We start from the raw sequence: 17,631 nt of genomic DNA, 5'->3' as shown, positions 1-17,631 counted from the left end.
CCTTGCACGAGGACAGCAATGTCTCTCCTAGGGTGCAAGGTGGGAAACAGAGGAAGAGAGGTGAAGATCCTGCACTGCTATTTGACTTTCAGATTGGCCTTGAGGGTGGGAACTAGCTCTTCAGGTAGTTGAGTAGGAAGGTCATGAATTTGTGGAGTACATAAGCTCTAAAGCACTCCAGGAAAGTGTGTGTGTGTGCGTGTGTGTGTGTGTGTGTGTGTGTGTGTGTGTGTATGGTGATGGTGGATTATTTCAGAGCCATGCAGAAACCTTGAGTCCAATTGGTTCATCAGGGGAGTTGCCATGGTTTCCTCATTTTCTGCTGCAGATTTGTTTTCTCAGGCGTCACATTTCAATGGTACCACTTCACAAACATAGGTTCTGCCTCTCCAGCATGATGCTCTGATCCCCTGAACACACGGCTAGTCACTCCTCAAATACTCAGGTTTTTCTCAGGATGTGCAGAGGAGAGCATTGGGCATGTCTATGCCACCACCACCACTCAAGCATCTGGGGGCATTGAGACGTTCACAAGCACTTCAGAAATGGTGTAGAGACCTGGCCAACCTCTCTGTACCTGATGTGCCAGTATGGGGCCTCCACGGGAGGCTTGGGGAACTGGAAGTACCTTCCCAGAGCATTGAAACAGCTGGGTTAGACCAGACCAGTGACTGACGGCCTGCTGAGCAGATACTCCAACTCTCTCCTGCACACCCATCCATGCTATGGGGTCTCTATCCCCTTCACTGAGTGATGCTGCCTGTCTCTTCTCAGAGCACTCAAGGCCCTGCACGCTAAGTCACTCTTGTCCTTTCCCATTCCCGCCCTTTCTTCAATCAGATTAACCATGGTTTTTCTTCCTCATGACCCCAGAGGATGTAGATGTGGGTTTGGGGCATCATCCAGGCATGAGTAGATTTGCTTCTATGACTATTCCTTCTTTTCTGAGGAAATAACCTTTTGACTTTGTGAGTAAATAATAGAGTCACTCTCCTCATGTCCACATCTATCATCGGTCCTCCTCACTATACTTTAGAAATTATAACCACAGCATTGGAGCAGCCGGGCTAGACAAAACCAGTGCTTGTCCTCCTAAATACATGCTAGAAAACACATTTCTCTTTGGCCACCACATTTGGACATGTTTTGCTTACATATCTAGCCTGTAAGAGTCAAGAGGGTTTGGGAGTTTCTTGTTCGCTGAACAGAGGTGGGAGCACAGTGAGAACTTGCAGTCCCAACAAAGTGGGACTTGTGCAATGCAAGGACTTCAGACACTCACTGGTGATAGATGTGACTAACCTGGGCATCTTCTGTGCACTGGTTTCAGCTAAGGAATTTAAGCTAAGTACAAATACCCCAAAGTGAATGCTGGGTTTGGGGCATAGACACCCACACGTCCCCCAAAAATGGCAATTTCAATACCATACTGTGGCTTATCACTTTGATTTTGCTTCTGTCTATGGAGCCAGTTACTAAGGAGCTGAACCCAATTCAGTAGGATGATACAATGTTGCCTCACAAAGAAAGATGAGGGGAGGAAGAGACTATATGCCATTTGGGCGTAAGGATTATTTAAACTCTAAATTTAAAAAAACAAAAGAAGACTTGTGGTAATCTTTGAATTTAGAGTTCTCAGGGAAATCCTGAATTGTATGTGAAAGAAAATAACATTGCTGATGGGAGAAAATTCTGGAAACTGAGACTTAAACCTTTCATAAGACATGTGCATTGATAAAGGATCATTTGCAACTACCCTATCTCCCTGGATGACGTTAAGTCCCAAGAAACTTGTCACTAGAATGGACAGCCAAGTTAGATATGCATAAACAACCTTATTCTGTGTACTATTATTTTCTTGATAGCCTCCTACAAGTGGTATCTCATCTCATCCCTCATTCATACCTTTTGGTTTGGCTTAAGATGATACATAAGGTGGCTGAGTAGGCCATGCTGTAAATATCTCCCATCTATAGGAGAAACACATGACATGACAGTTATTTATTGCTCCTGTTTATCTCTTTTGTTATGAGGACATATTAGCCAAGAACCTAAAAGGTCCACGTGAAAATGTTTTTTCTCTTTCTCCTCCTTTTGTTGCTGCTGTGATGTATGGGCATCACATATCACCTCCACCCACACACCCCGCACAAACACACACATGCCAGCAAATGCCGGCAAGGGGCTACTACCTGTGTGCTCTCCAGGGCTCACTAGTCTGTGAGCTGTGGGCCTCAGAACACACTGGCTGGAGTTCCTGCATTCACAACTCCCATGTCTTTGGATAATGAATAATGAATACACAGCAAGTTTGTTTGTTCATAATCATCTTCACCCTGTGATATGTTTCTGACCTTTAGTGGTCCCCTTACATTTTTCCAGTATTCTTTACCTGCCTAGAAAAGACATATCTGACATCAGAGACAAACCAACATTGCTATGCACGGAGAAGTGCACATTCCTAGTTCTTGACCTCCTACAAAGAATGTAAAGGGCAAAGTATAATGATGGGTTATAATGGCAAAGACTATTTCAAGGCAGATTATGAAGTTCTGCAGTCCCATAGCCACTGCCTACACTGCCTGCCATTCCCAGGTTCGCTTTTGGGAAACAATACCAAGTTTCCTTCAACAATGCAATCGCCATTGCTTCGCAGAGGAAATGAAAACCTTGGGTTTTGCAACAAGGAAATTTTCCATCAACTGGCTGGGACTCAGCTCCTCCATTAGTACTTCGTAAACCAGTAGGAGGAAACACATGGGAAAGAACTGGGACACGGTGTTAATGACGACCAAATAGCTCCAAGCTTTGGAGAGGCTGATGTTTCCTTTGCTGTAGATGTGGACCTGCTCTCAGATGTCACTGATGATGGTGACAAGCAGTCTTATCATGATGTATGGCAAGCATACTCTTCTTGCAATAGAACAGCATTTTCTCTCCTCTGGGGTACAGCAGACAGGAGGAAGGAGTGCTTGTACTGCTCCTTAATGAAGTTGTCAATGACAAACACTTCGTGTGTGAAACTAAAACAAACTTCAATTAAGTATAAGTACAAGTCGAGTAAACGTTATTTAGCTTATGATATTAAATAATTAATATATATTCTGCCCCTCTCAGAGAGCCCGGCAAGCTACCGAGAGTATCTCGCCCTCACGGCAAAGCCTGGCAAGCTCCCCATGATGTTTTCGATATGCCATACACTAACAAGTCTCACAATGTTACTGGGCCTGCTCGAGCAAATCGATGAACAACGGGAGGACAGTGACAGTGAAGTGACAGTGATATATAGTATATATATATATATATATATATATATATATACTTAGTATTCAAATATATAAAATATATTCTCTAAATAACTAGTAAACTTACATGTGAAAATGATGTTCCATAGTACCATACAATGCTAAACACTTCAGTCATGATAAATTGCAGAAAATACTAAAAAATTATGAAAAACAAAATCGTCATTATTATCTTCCAAATATATTTAATATTTAGAAATTTTAAAACCGGTATGAAAGAACAAAAAATTACTTACCAATAGAGAATATAGAAATTTTTTAACAGCAAAAACTTCAATTTTGAAATTAGTTGAAGGTCAACCACATTCTTTTTTTGTGTGTGTATGAAGCACCAACTATTGCATTCACATTAAAAAGAATTTTGAAGTTGAAAATAATTTTATTGATATAAATAACTTATAAGAGAAATTTCAATTCTCAAAATCCATTTATAAAATTATGTCAAGGGCAAAATAAAGCAATCCCTTCCCCCAACCACTCAGATGCAAAGGATCTTTCTACAACTTAATCCTACGAAATAAGGAAACAATTTGAACACCTTTACTAGAATCTCCAAGGTAATTTTATAAAGGGCGGTGGCATATCTCTCTTTAGTCATAAACTTAACTAAATAGGTCTTGTAATTTATCAGATTCTTTAAAGGAGTATCCTATTTGTGTACTCGTTTGTCAAACACCATGTGTGATGCAAGTTTAAAATGGTAGAAGCCAAAAAGGTAGAACATCAAGCACTTACCTAGGACACTACCAACCTAGGTTCTATCTCTCTGGGATCCCAAAGAAGCAGACTTTTGAGTTCAAAGTCAGGAGTAAGTCTAAGTACCTCTCGGTTTATATATGAATATATAGTAAAGAAAGCTTCTTCTTAAAAGGTGTAAACAGCTCTTCATTTTCATCCCCCAAGCTAAATTGGTCTTCTCCCCCACCCAGCTGAGCTGGTCTTCTCCCCCACCCAGGTCAGTTTATCTGCTGCTTCTCGAACCTGGGACTTGGATTTCTCCCTGCAAGCCCCCAGGCGTCCTCTCAGACCTTGGGAGACAAAGCAACCCTGAGCCTCTGACTCTTCCTTTTCGTCCCCTAAACTAAGCTGGTCTCCCCCACCCAGGTCAGTTTATCTGCCGCTTGATCATTGTATAATTGAAACCCAAGCACAAAAATTTGTAAGTCTACAACTGTACCTCATGGTGTCTCACTAATAAAAATTAATTTTAAAAAAAGGTATAAACAAAATCAAAAGTAAAAGGTTAAAAATACTTCAGATAAGCAGAGCAGAATATGCACAAACTTAATTCACGTTTTTACTTTTGACTTTTATAGATGCGAGATGAAAAACAGAGGCCTGAAGAATCACTGTCCTCCCATTGTTCATCAATTTGCTAGAGCAGGCCCAGTAAAGTCTCCATTGTGAAACTTGTTGTTACTGTGTTTGGCATATTGAATATGTCATGGGTAGCTTGCCAGGCTTGGCATGCAGGCGAGATACCCTTGGTAGCTTGCCGGGCTCTCCGAGAGGGGCAGAGGAATCGAACAGGACTCGGCCATGCTGGCCACATGCAAGACAGATGCCCTACCACTGCATTGGTGGTATAGTGGCGAGCCCGAAGAATCATTAATTAATAAAGCTAGTAACTTCTTCTACAAATCAGCAAACCTCAGGGAACATGGACATTGAAGTTTGAAGTATAATAAAAGATTCAAATTGAGACTATAGGAGTTCTACTTACCTCTACTGTGAAAAAAATGCTGGAGACAGAGAGTCATTCGAAACCTTAACAAAACAAAAAATATCTATATGATCTACAAAGTCTTAAAGTTTATTCAAGCAATGAGAAATCTGGGGTAACCAGTAGCTCCCCATCTCTCCCAAAAGCTACTTTCAGAAGGAAAGAGCATAAAACTATTCGCCTGTGTAATGAGGGATCAGAGAGATATAAGGTAGGTAGAATAGGACACTAAAATTGCAAGGATTATATTAGTAATGCAAGATAGAAATAGTGTTAGAGATACAAATGCAAGTTCAGTTCACCCTCAACTACAAACACTTCGTGGTGTCCTTTGCTGGGAACTCTTAAGAAATCTGGGCAGCCCCAATGAAATCTTTCTTTTTCGAAACTCTGGTAAGGGCAGCCACGTTCATTACAGAGTCCTACCAGGAATATTCTCTCTTCATGACATCGAACTGGAAAAAGGCCCTAACCAGCTCCACAGGGATGTAGACTAAGACACAATACCAAAGGGTAAAAACAAGAGAACACTGCTAAACTGACTTGAGGGAAGAAACCCTAGGACTCACCGCTTACCCACTTACCGGGGCAGGGAAAGGTAGAATCTAAGGGCATGCAGAGGAAAGAAGGATCACAAGGACAACAAGTCCTGATACTCTGAGAAAACAGGTGTGGGGAGCTTGGATCCTACTTGGACATCTCACCTGTGCACAGACCGCTGCATACTCACAGCTAACAAGCAGCAGCAGAAACAAGCACACACCGGGAGCCCAGAGTGTAGGAAGAAAAACTTTTCAGGTACAGCAGTGAGTAGGAAAACAGTGAGAAGTAGAGCTCCGAGCAGAATTTCAGCAACAAAGCTCCATCTTAATATTCAGGTTGCACTGAAGGAATGTGCAGCAGCACTGTGCTAATGAAAACAGTATCTCAGAACCCGTTCAACGCTCCTAATCTGACTCAAATTTCCACACGAGTTTCTTGTCAAAAATAGTTTTAAAAAACATGTCATGGCCCAAATGAGCAACTATGTGAGAGCAGACACCTGCGGTTTTACAAGTGTTCTAGAAGTGAGACTTGAATTGTAAACCAGGATCTGCACCAACACAGGGACCCTTCCCTCCAGGTATACCTGTGGCAGGGGGCATGACCTCTGGGGTTGCTGCAGATCATGCATCTGACAATTAATTTCCCTTTCATGCTGCACTGGACCCATATCTCAGCTTCCTTTACAGAACTCTTATGACTAAAGCCTGGCTACCCCAGCTGCATTAAACCAGTAGTCTGCCATTCTATTCCAATCAAAATTCAACAAAATAACTGTGAACACAAGAAACTGTACAAACCTAATTTAAAAGAAAATATTGCCTGGATCAGTGTTAGAGGTCCCACATAATTCGCACAGGAGCACCAAAGTACTATACTTGAAAGAGGAAGATACTATACTTGAAGGGGGAAGAAGAGAACACTATTGACCAAGCTGAAGCCTCAACAGGGAATACCCACATTAAGAATCTCTCTGATAAAGAACTCTGAGGTGAAGCTAAGAGGATGTTATTGAGCTCAAAGAAATAGTGGAATGGACATCCAATAAAATAGAGAGGTAAAGGCCCTCCTGTTGATCATCGATTTGCTCGAGCGGGCCCAGTAACGTCTCCATTGGAGACTTTGTTGTTACTGTGTCTGGCATATCGAATACTCTCGGTAGCTTGCCGGGCTCTCTGAGAGGGGCAGAGGAATCGAACTCGGGTCGGCCATGTTGGCTGCGTGCAAGGCAGATGCCCTACCCGCTGTGCTATCGCCCAGCCCAATAAAATAGAGAGGATATGAAAGAAATGGTGGAAGGGGCAGTCAATATAATACAGAAAGAAATGAGAGCATAAATTTAAAAAAAGCTACAAAAAGAATAGTCACTAATAAAAATTTTGGTAGATGAAATAAAAAACTCAGGGGATGCCCTCAACAGTAGAATGGCAACTGTTGAAGACAGAATCAGTGAGCTTGAAGATGTGCTCCAGAAAACATAAAGGCAATAACAGAATATGGTAAAAAGACTTCAAAATAGCTCAATGGTGAGTAAGAGATATATGGAATGAGTTCAAGAGGCATAACATAAAAATCATCTGAGTACCAGAATAAGGAGGCAAGCCCAATTACTACCAATATTGGTAGTAACTGTTAATGACATCTCTACTGAGAAGTTCCCAGAGCTGGAGAATGCAGGCTTCCAGATCCAAGAAGCCCGAAGGGTACCAGCTAAAAAAGACCCTAATAAAACGAATCAAAGAAACATAATGAGAACGACAAATAGCAAAGATAGAGACACAATACTGAAAGCAGCAAGATCAAAGAAGAAATCACATACAAAGGAGAACTTTTTAGATTTTCAGCAGACTTATCAGACAAAACCCTCCGGGTCCAAAGATATTGGGATATAGTTAAAAAAAAACTCAATGAAATGATTTCCTCAGAATACTGTATCCAGCTAGACTCTCATTCAGATTTGAATGATATACTACTTCATAAATTAATAACAGCTCAGGAATTTTGTAGATTTAAACCTTAAATGAAAAACTGAAGGGGCTAGTGTAACACAAAATAAAACCCCAAAATACAACAATCTTCTACAGAATGTTGACACAAAACCCAATGAAAATATTCTCTCTCATCGTCAATGGTTTAAGTGCACCAATAAAGAGTCACAGAGCTGAAAAATGGATTAAAAATCTAAATCTATCATTCTGCTGTCTATAAGCAAAACACAAACAGTCGTAGTAAAAATAGACTCAAGGTCAAGGAAGGAAAACGAAATTTCAAGCAACCAATTTCTTCAAAAAAGCCAGGGTAGCCATACTAGCATCTGACAACATAAATTTTAGGATGAAAAAGATAAGAAGTGACAATAAAGGCCATTTCACAATCACTATCACCCTATTGTTCATCAATTTGCTCGAGCGGTCCCAGTATCGTCTCCATTCATCCCTGTCACATGCTAGTGTAACCCAATGACATATTGGGGGCTCTTTCAGGGTCAGAGGAATGAGAACCATCATTGTTATTGTTTTTGGCATATTGAGTATGCCACAGGTGGCTTTCCAGGCTCTGCCATACGGGATACTCTCAGTAGCTTGCCAGGCTCTCCGAGAGCAATGGATGCTTTGGGGGCAGCCTCTAATCACCTTTACAGGTGTTCCGAGTCAGTAATATATGCGAGAATGATACTCTCAGTAGCCTGCTGGGTTCTCTGAGAGCAAGAACTTGAGAGTAAGAGGTCGCAAGGCCACAAATGCGGCCGCACGCTTCTGGGGGCTTGGTTTTATTTTATTTATTTATTTATTTATTTAATTTCACAATAATCAAGAAATATGTACATCAGGAAGAAATTACACTCCTAAATTTACACGTGCCCAAGAGGGGTCAGCAAAATGCTTAAAACAACTGCTAATAGACTTCAAGGAGGACACTGTTAGCAACAAAATAGTAGTCAGAAACTTCAGCACTGCCTTATCACCTCTTGATAGATCAATGAGACTAAAACTAAAAAAGGAACTACTGGTGCTGAAGGAAGAAATGGAAGAGAAAGGGCTAGTAGATATTCACAGGGCTTTTCATCCCCTCAAAAGCAGAATACACATTCTTCTCCAATGCACAGGGAACATTTTCCAAGATTCCTTAGTGCAGAGACAGGAATAACCCCTGTGCATTGCCATGTGTGACCCCCAAAAAATGGAATCTAAATTAGCTAGAATGCTACTAGGATGAACTTCAGAATAAGAAGAATCACCAAGGAGAGAGAAAACCATTAATAATCACAAATCATTAATAATCAAAATGCAACATATGTATATATATAACCACAAATATAGTATCTCAATATGAGTAAACTTTGATGGAAGAGAAAAATACTTTAATATCCAGAGCTGACACTTGAACTACCTTAGTAATCTCCAGAACCAGTGAACAAAACCAGTGGCCCAAATCATTGTTTCTCACCCTTTCACTGACTACAACTCCCTTCGGACCTTGTTTCTTCTTGTGGCACCCCGTTCTATCAGTTGGTATTCTAACCTTGTCACAAGACTAGAGGCAAAAATCACCCATTTATAGATTTAAACCCGTGTTCCCCTTGTAACATCCTGGAGGGCCCTAGGAGTTATTTGATCCCTTGTTGACTAATGCTGGTCTACAAAGTTCTATCATTTACTCAATCTACTTAACAATTGTGGAATATACATATACATATACATATACATATACATATACACATACATATACATATACATATACATATGCATATACATATACATATACATGTTTATAAGTATTATACTGCAATCACCAAGCAAGGGATGTAGGGGGGGGGAACGAAGGGACAGGCTAGAAGTATCATATGAGGTGGGGACTGGCAATGGCTTCCAGGGAACTGTTCTAACTATCCATTAAAAACATAGATGCTATTTACACTATTATAAGCATATAACCTGAATTATCATAATAATTTTAATTGGCTAACGTTCCCCACATTTAATTTTCTCAAAACTATGTTCCAGCGGAGCCGCCGCGGGCCCTCGCGGCCGCCATACTGGGGCGCGCCCGTGCATGCGCCCTGAGCCTCCTCTCTGCCGGGCTCGGCGGGTCGCCCCGACTCTGCTGCAGGCTCCTGGGCCGCCCGCCGTCCGGGTTGTTCTGCTGGGGTCCGTCACCTCCTCCTAAGGATGCATCCCAACTTATCTCCACACTTGCACAACTGAAGAGTGCAACATCTTGATACACTTGCTTGAGGAATGTCACAAAAATCACAGCTCTCTGAAATGTTTTGGTCATTGTAATGATCTTGATTGAGAGATGACAAAAATGCTTGAAGAAAGAGCAGAGGCATGGTAATGCGATGCGAAAGAGACTATTTAATTCCCCAGAGGATTCTGAAAAATAAATTCTATTTTCACTGGTTGCCTTGACTGAGAGAAGACCTAAAGCCTCTTGGTTGACAGCTGAAAGAATCCTCTCATTTGGTCTCTAGAACCCTTTGCCGATCCGTAGACACAAGGCATGGAAAGATCCAGAAAAGCCTGGATTCTGACAATGTTTGCAGAGCCTTCAGTTCTCACCAGCAAACTTGACTTCCCACTTTCCCCCTTTCTCTCCACCAGGGAACACTGGAGTAACTTCTCTCCCTCAATAAAAGAACTGATTTTAATCATAAAACACACACACACACACACACACACACACACAAACACACAAAACACTATGTTCCAGCAGCATCCCTTTTACTTACCTCTTATGAAATAATTTGCTTTTTTAAATAAATGGACCCAAGAAAAGTTCATTTGTTAATGGTCATACGATGACTAAAGAGCAGTTTATCTTAAACCCAAATTTGTACGATCAGAGAGATAGAACCAGGATAAGGCTGTGTAGCTGACCCCAGTTTGTTCTCCAGCATCGCATATGGTCCCCCAGAGTACTTCCTGGAGTGATCCTTGGGCACAGAGCCAGCAATAAGCCCTAAGCACCACCAGGTGTAGTCCAACCCCCCTTTCCACTCCTGCCACCACCACCTAATTATGTATAAAACCAAATCCATACACATTACTAGCCTCAGTGCTCATAAATAAAGAGAGAGGGGAAAATATTAGCCCCAAGGGCTCCTAGGTGGAGAAGTCAATAAAGCACAAGTAAGTCAAAAGGGAACAAACAGAAAGCCTGGAATCCAAGCTGGACCCTCACAAAGCCGATGGGAAAGACAGCAGCCTGGGAGCAGGTGACACAGTACTTCCAGGTCACGGCATGACCAAGAATTGCTGGCACCTCCATCCTGACACATGCCCACGACTTGATGTCCAGACACACCATTAAGCACTGATCCTGTTGACTCCCACGTAAGGAAGGTTTATTCAGTAGAAAACATACCAGACCGGCTACATACTCTGACACCATATCTGTCAGTGTTTCTGCATCTCCTCTAAATACGGACCTTCTGGTCTGGCTTCCTTCCAGGACCCGTATCTCCCAAATACAAAATAATGATAATAATAATAATAGTGGTAATTTAAAATGAAATTCTACAAACAAAAATTAGAATAAGATTATCATATAGTACAGCTGTTTGACTTCAGGTTAGATGCCCAAAAGACTGAAAAGAGTCAAAAAGAGATATTACAACCAAGCACACAGCATTAATCACAATAGCAGAAGCATAGAAGAAGCAACACAAGTGTCTAGTGGTAGAAGAGGAAGTAGCAGAATGCTGTATAGACATAAAACAGAGCACTACTGAGCTTCTCAGAAAATTCTGACACATGGTGAACACTAAAGACATGCTGCTAAGGAACAAATCAGTGAGAAACAGAGAAACACATATTGAATCAGCTTAGACAGGAACTCTAATAAGTAGCTGGAATCTTAGAAACAGAACAGAGTTTTGGTTGCAGGTTCCTGGAGAGAAGGGGGAAAAGCATGTGCATTATTTACAGAGCAGTCTCTACCCTGCAGAAGGAAGGGGAGAGGAAGATGGAAGGCAGTTGGTTGCACGACATCATCACTGTAGTTAACATCGCTGAACACATAAGAACAAAGATGCCAATTTTTTTTTTTTTTGGATTTTGGATCACATCTGGTGATATTTAGGGGTTATTCCTGGCTTTACACTCAGGAATTACTCCTGGTGGTGCTCCAGGGGACCATATGGGATGCTGGGAATCCAACCCGGGTCAGTCACGTGCAAGGCAAATGCTGACCCACTGTGCTATCGCTCCAGCCCCTGAAGATGTCAATTTTATCTTTTATATATGTCACAATACAAACCTTTTTAAAGCTTGGGAAGTAGATCAGTGATCTAGTGAAAAGGAATTAAATTCTGCAGGGATCTCTTCGGGAGACAAAATAAAGAGGTGGAGTGGAGGACTAATTTGCTTATTCTGTGGAGAAAAACATGTGAAACCAAGGATGAGTAAAATTATTACAGACAAAAGTAAAATGCATAAGTACGTATTTATGGCACATATAATAGATAATACAGGATTGAATATCTCCAAAGAGAAAAGAAAGAAAATTAGAAAAGATTGAAAGGTAAGAAGACATTCCTGAAGAATTCATTACTGTTATCATAAACTACCAACAGGAATGGTCCAAAAACAGTAAAAAATAGTAACCATCTACTCAGAAGTCTGCTTTTGTGTCACCCCACTAAATTTGAATATTTTAGAAAACCTTCATTTTCTCAAATGACAGCTGCCGTTCGGTTGTCTGGTGAAGGAGTCTGAATGTAGACATGGCCGATTTCACCAGCAAGGTGAGTTCAGTCCTCTGAGATAAACATTTCTTTCTGATGCAAGCTAAAAGAAATCTTTTCTATATTCACAAACAGACATGGGTGAATACATTTGTCTAAGCAAACTGTTAAGTCAGAGGCTAGAATACATATAAAGTATATGATTACAAGTTTAAATATAGCAACAATATTAGAATAATTTAAAAAGTAATTACTATATTGAGTTCTTGGGCCCCATATCTAGTTGAATCACTTACTTGTACAAGATTATTTTGTACATTATATTAGTTTCTGAGTACAGATTTTTTCCTGAATGGTGGACATTTTAATTTTACATTGGTACCCTTTTCCTCAAATGATTTCATTGAATATTATTTCTATGATACTATCTCACTGCTTTTTATAGTTGCTTATCAGATTAAAGATTGTTTCTTTGTAAACTGCTAAGTTTGTTTAGTGAATGGATATTACTATGTTGAATGGGGCTGGAGCGATAGCACAGCGGTAGGGCTTTCGCCTTACAAGCGGCCAACATGGCCGACCCGAGTTAGATTCCTCAGCCCCTCTTGGAAAGCCCGGCAAGCTACCGAGAGTATTCGATATGCCAAACACAGTAACAACAAAGTCTCCAATGGAGACGTTCCTGGGCCCGCTCGAGCAAATCGACAATCAACGGGAGGGCCTTTACCTTTACCTTTATTTAAAATTAATTACCTAAGAAAATTATTAGCATAAAAACGTAATCCACATATTGAGGTCCTACAGTATTTTTAATTTTATTTTTATAAAGTTGTTCACAATAATTGATTACATTTAATATGTGAACCGTGCACGGCAGAGTCTGGCAAGCTACCCGTGACGTACTCGATATGCCAAACACAGTAACAACAAGTCTCATGATGGAGGCGTTACTGGGCCCGCTCGAGCAAAATCGGTGAACAACAGGGGGACTGTGATATATATACCGTGATATATAATATTTGAACATCAATTTCACCACAATTACACCTTGCCATAGCCATATTTCAAGTGTTTACATCCCAAACCCCAAACCCTGCCCCCAAAGCAGAACCTAAGTAATTTATTTTGTATTTCTTGTTATGAATAATCCACTAAAAATGATCCAAAAAAAGTTTTCTTAGAGAAAAATGTGTGAAGATTGTTGTATTTCACCCAGGAGCCATTAAGCCCTTCTATTAGAGATTAGTAGCATGTTGTTAAAGGTTGAGACTTGTGTGCTGAGATATATATATATATATATATATATATGTATATATATATAGCCTACAGTATTTTTGTGTAATCTTGATGCTTCCAAAGGAAAATAGTATTTGACTGTGATATTTAGATCTTCTATATTTCTCTTATTATTCTTAATTCTTTTTATACCTTTGTCAGCTTAATTTTTGTTTTGTTTCTATACTTCTAATTTCTCTGTATTTTTCTTTTAAGAGATATCTATTTCCTTTTATAGGTCCCTAGCCTGGACTGACCAAAGCCTACTTCTTTACATGACATGGTCTCCTAGACTACAGAAAGAACTGGTCAGGCAACAGGTCACCGGAGATCTTTCCGGACCTCTTACTGAGCCAATTCTACTGGGGCACTTCAGACAGAAGAGACGTGCCCTCTCTGCCCGCTCCAGATGAAACCCCTACGGCCACGAGTTTCCAGAATCAAAACCCAGGTATCCGGATTCCAGGACTAAGACTCCAGGCCACATGGCAGTAGCTGAGATGGGCTGTCCCTCCCAGTCTCCCTGCCTGCTTGGGATCCTGGCTGTCATGCCCACGATCTGCCTCCAGGCGCCATCTCAGTGCATGGACAGTCTTGATTCAGAGACTCCCAAATGAATCTCAAAATGTATTAGCTCCCTACAGAGATGTCTCTGGACCCAACCATTTACAATTTTAGAATTCCAGAAGTGTGTGGTTGCTTTTGTGGTCATGTGACCGCTCGTGTTATTCATAATAAGCAATAGAAAATAAAGTATCTAGCATCTGCCGCTGGCAGGCAGGCTTGAATGGTGGTGGAAAAACTCAAGAAAACCATAATGCCGAAAAGTAGAGAGTGTGGGAGAAATTGCCATAGAGGCACGTGGGGGATACTGGGGACATTGGTGGTGGAAAATGTGCACTGGTGGAGAGATGGGTATTTGATCATTGTATGACCAGAACTCAAACGTGAAAGCTTTGTAACTGTAGCTCACAGTGATTCAATTAAAAAAAAAAACTGGTCAGAAACTTAAGAAACTGAGAGATAACATTTCTGCTCTCAAGTACCTTTCAACCCCTAATAAGCTGTATAATTTCACAGACTTTTTAACAGAGAATATTTGGACCACACAGCATTTCTAAGTTATACAACTCAGCTTTGTTTAAAGAAAATCACACAAGTGTGTCCAATTAATTCTCAGTAACATTAAAATTTGTAACAGATTCCACGCATATTATTCTGGGTGCATATTTTGAAAGCAATAAATTCAAACAATAATCATAGCTTACCTATGTGACAAATTTAAATGTAAATGGTAAAACTAAAATAAGTAGGTAAAACAATTAGCTAAAACAAGAGGTAAGCTCGTGTAAGACCATGCTCCAGAGATTCATAAGTAAATCTCAAGAGAACAACAAGACACAAAAGATATTTTTTCCAGACACTCACACATGATTGAGATGTCCATGGTACCCTGGAAGGAGGGGTGGGTCCTGGGCTGACTCACCCAAACAGAACCCTAGCCCGCGCTTGCTCCCACACTTCAAAATAGCCACCATGCTCCCTACGGGACTTCATTGTCTTGGGACTCAACCTCATAGAGAAATTAGTCTGCCGAAAAACTCAGGCATGCGGGTTTTGTGACTGAGATCTTCCAGGCTTTCTCAGAGTCAGGATGGGCTACTTCTGCCCCGCTTCCTGTACTTCCATAAGCCCCAGAAGTCACTTACACACCCTAAAGCCACCACCCAGTTAAAAATTTAACTCCAGTCGCACCACCCTATTAAAAATTCCCAACTTCCTGGAGTGAACAGCCTTGAATGCAAATGACATCTCAAACTCCACAACACAGATTAACCAGTAGTAGCCCACCAGATTGGATGGGATGTAACATAGAAGGCAATCAATCTCAATTAATAAAACATAAACATAAAAGACTTAAGCTGAAATAACATCTTAATAATCTCTCATACAAGGACTTAATGTCTCCATGGTGAGATACAACAATTTATACTAATTTTCTGCTAAAGAAATATTTGTTATCATTGTTAGCAAATTATTGATAAAAGGCAATATAAAATAAATCGTTGAGGGCCTGCTATGGGGACAGGCTTAAGGGGTGGTTGGGAAAATTGGAGACAGTGGTGGAGGAAAAGTATAATGGTGATGGTATTGTGTTGGAATGTTCAATGCCTGTAACGAACCAACATGAACAACTTTGTAAACTACAGTGTTTACATAAAGTGTAGGGGAAAATTTACATATGTAGGCTTTACATATTCCACGCGAACTCCAAAATATATTAACACAGAATTACATGAAAGGTTTTATTAATGACAGGTGAAAGATGATTATTACCATAGTGAGATCCATGTAAAAAGTAAAATTTAATGTAATATACTTTAGATTCCAGTAGCTAGACAGTTGCGCTCACCAACTGTCCTGTAATCCCACCAACGGTTAAGATCCAGAGACTATAAAACCAAGCTTCTGGAAGAGAACAATGCAGACTCTCCTGCCCCCGCACCTGGCTATCATCACCGGGGCCCTTTGGAGTGGGGCGGGTTGAGTTTCCCTACCGGCCCGAGCAGAGCCCTGGCAACTGAAGACCTCCAGGGCCCAGCCATAGCCATGCTGAGACCACTCTCCACATGCTCGGTTGAGCCTCATGCATGAAGGAACTGGCAGAGGAACCCAGGTGTATAGGACCTGGGTATGCAATCTCCAAGCCTGCTCAGATCAGAACTGGGCCTCGTCCACCCAGATCCCCCATCTTCCAGTAGCTAGACAGTTGTGCCCACCAACTGCCGTGTAATCCCACCAATGGCCAAGATCTGGAGACTATAAAACCAAGCTCCCAGAAGCGTGCAGCCACGGATGCTAGACCTTTTATTGTTTAGTTTTCGCTCTCAGAGAACCCAGTGAGCTACTGAAAGTATGTATCCTTCCCGCATACATGCCTGACTGGGAACACTTGTAAAGGTGATTAGAGGCTAACCCAAAAGTCTCCATCCCTCTCAGAGAGCCCGGCAAGCTACTGAGAGAATCCTACCCCCATGGCAGAGACTGGCAAGCTACCTGTGGCATACTCCATATGTCAAAAATAGTAGCAATGATGGTCCTCATACCCCTGACCCTGAAAGAGCCCCAGTATGCCATCGGGCTACACTAGCACATGTCAGAGACGAATGGAGACATTACTGGCACCTGCTTGAGCAAATCAATAAACAACGGGAGGACAGTAATATAGTGATACAGTGATACTGTAGATTCCATAGTTGGAAACAGACACATGGAAATGAGAATAGGCATTTTATTACATTGTATTAAATGATTTTGATTCTTGTATTTACATAGGTCAAATTCATACAGTAATCACAAATTAGCTCTTACTGTTTTATTTTCTGATTATTCTATTTGCCATCTGTTAAGTTTTTTTATTTGGAATAAGCAACATAATGTAAATTTGTTATGTGCCTAAGGGGAAAAATTGGGAGAGAAACTAGGGATATTTGTGGAGGAAGAACACACTGGTGGTGATGAAACACTAAATATTTGAAACAACTGTATAATGAACAACTTTGTAGATCACGGTGCATTTAATAATTTATTTTTAAAAAATTTTGGAGCTAGAGCAATAATACACTGAGTAGGGTGCTTATCTTGCAGGCGGCCAACCTCAGTGCTGTCACAGAAAAGCCTTGCACTGTTAATCATCTGGAAATTGTGGCCTTTGAACTGCTGACAATGTCTTTTTAATCTCACAGATTCCTCTGCAGCTGCCCCTTTTCTGAGGGCTCCACCCTTCTCTGGATGGAACCTTGGATTTCTCCATCTCCTATAGTGTCTCAGTTTCTCCTCTTCAAAAAGCTCAGGGTTTGTATTTCAAAGAGGTCTTCCTATCCTTGGGTTCCTTCAGGGCTAGATAATCTCTTCATTTTAAAATGTATTATTTGCCCAAAGCACATTCCCAAATTCTCTTATCAGTCTGCCTACAACAAAAAGGAAAATAGTTTCTGCTGCCATGATCGTTTCTATGGCTACTTCTAACCTGAGGTTGGTGAAGAGAGAAGGAAAGATCAGTTTAATTCATGGCTCTCACTTGGCTTTTTTTTGCA

General features: G+C 40.9%; 1 protein-coding gene across 1 annotated transcript in view; it reads left to right on the top strand.

Annotated features, from left to right (window-relative positions):
- Positions 1 to 12,298: 12,298 nt before the first annotated feature.
- The window catches only part of LOC130039570 (NUT family member 2G-like), a 119,676-nt gene continuing 114,343 nt past the window's right edge, over positions 12,299 to 17,631 (top strand). The window contains exon 1 of the mRNA XM_056131435.1: positions 12,299 to 12,319. Within this exon, the coding sequence (XP_055987410.1) occupies positions 12,299 to 12,319 (21 nt within the window). The remainder of the gene's footprint in view (positions 12,320 to 17,631) is intronic.

Source organism: Sorex fumeus, unplaced genomic scaffold (assembly GCF_029834395.1).
Source record: "Sorex fumeus unplaced genomic scaffold, SorFum_2.1 ptg000088l, whole genome shotgun sequence".
Classification (NCBI taxonomy): Eukaryota; Metazoa; Chordata; class Mammalia; order Eulipotyphla; family Soricidae; genus Sorex; species Sorex fumeus.
This window is presented reverse-complemented; position numbering and strand designations above follow the sequence as displayed.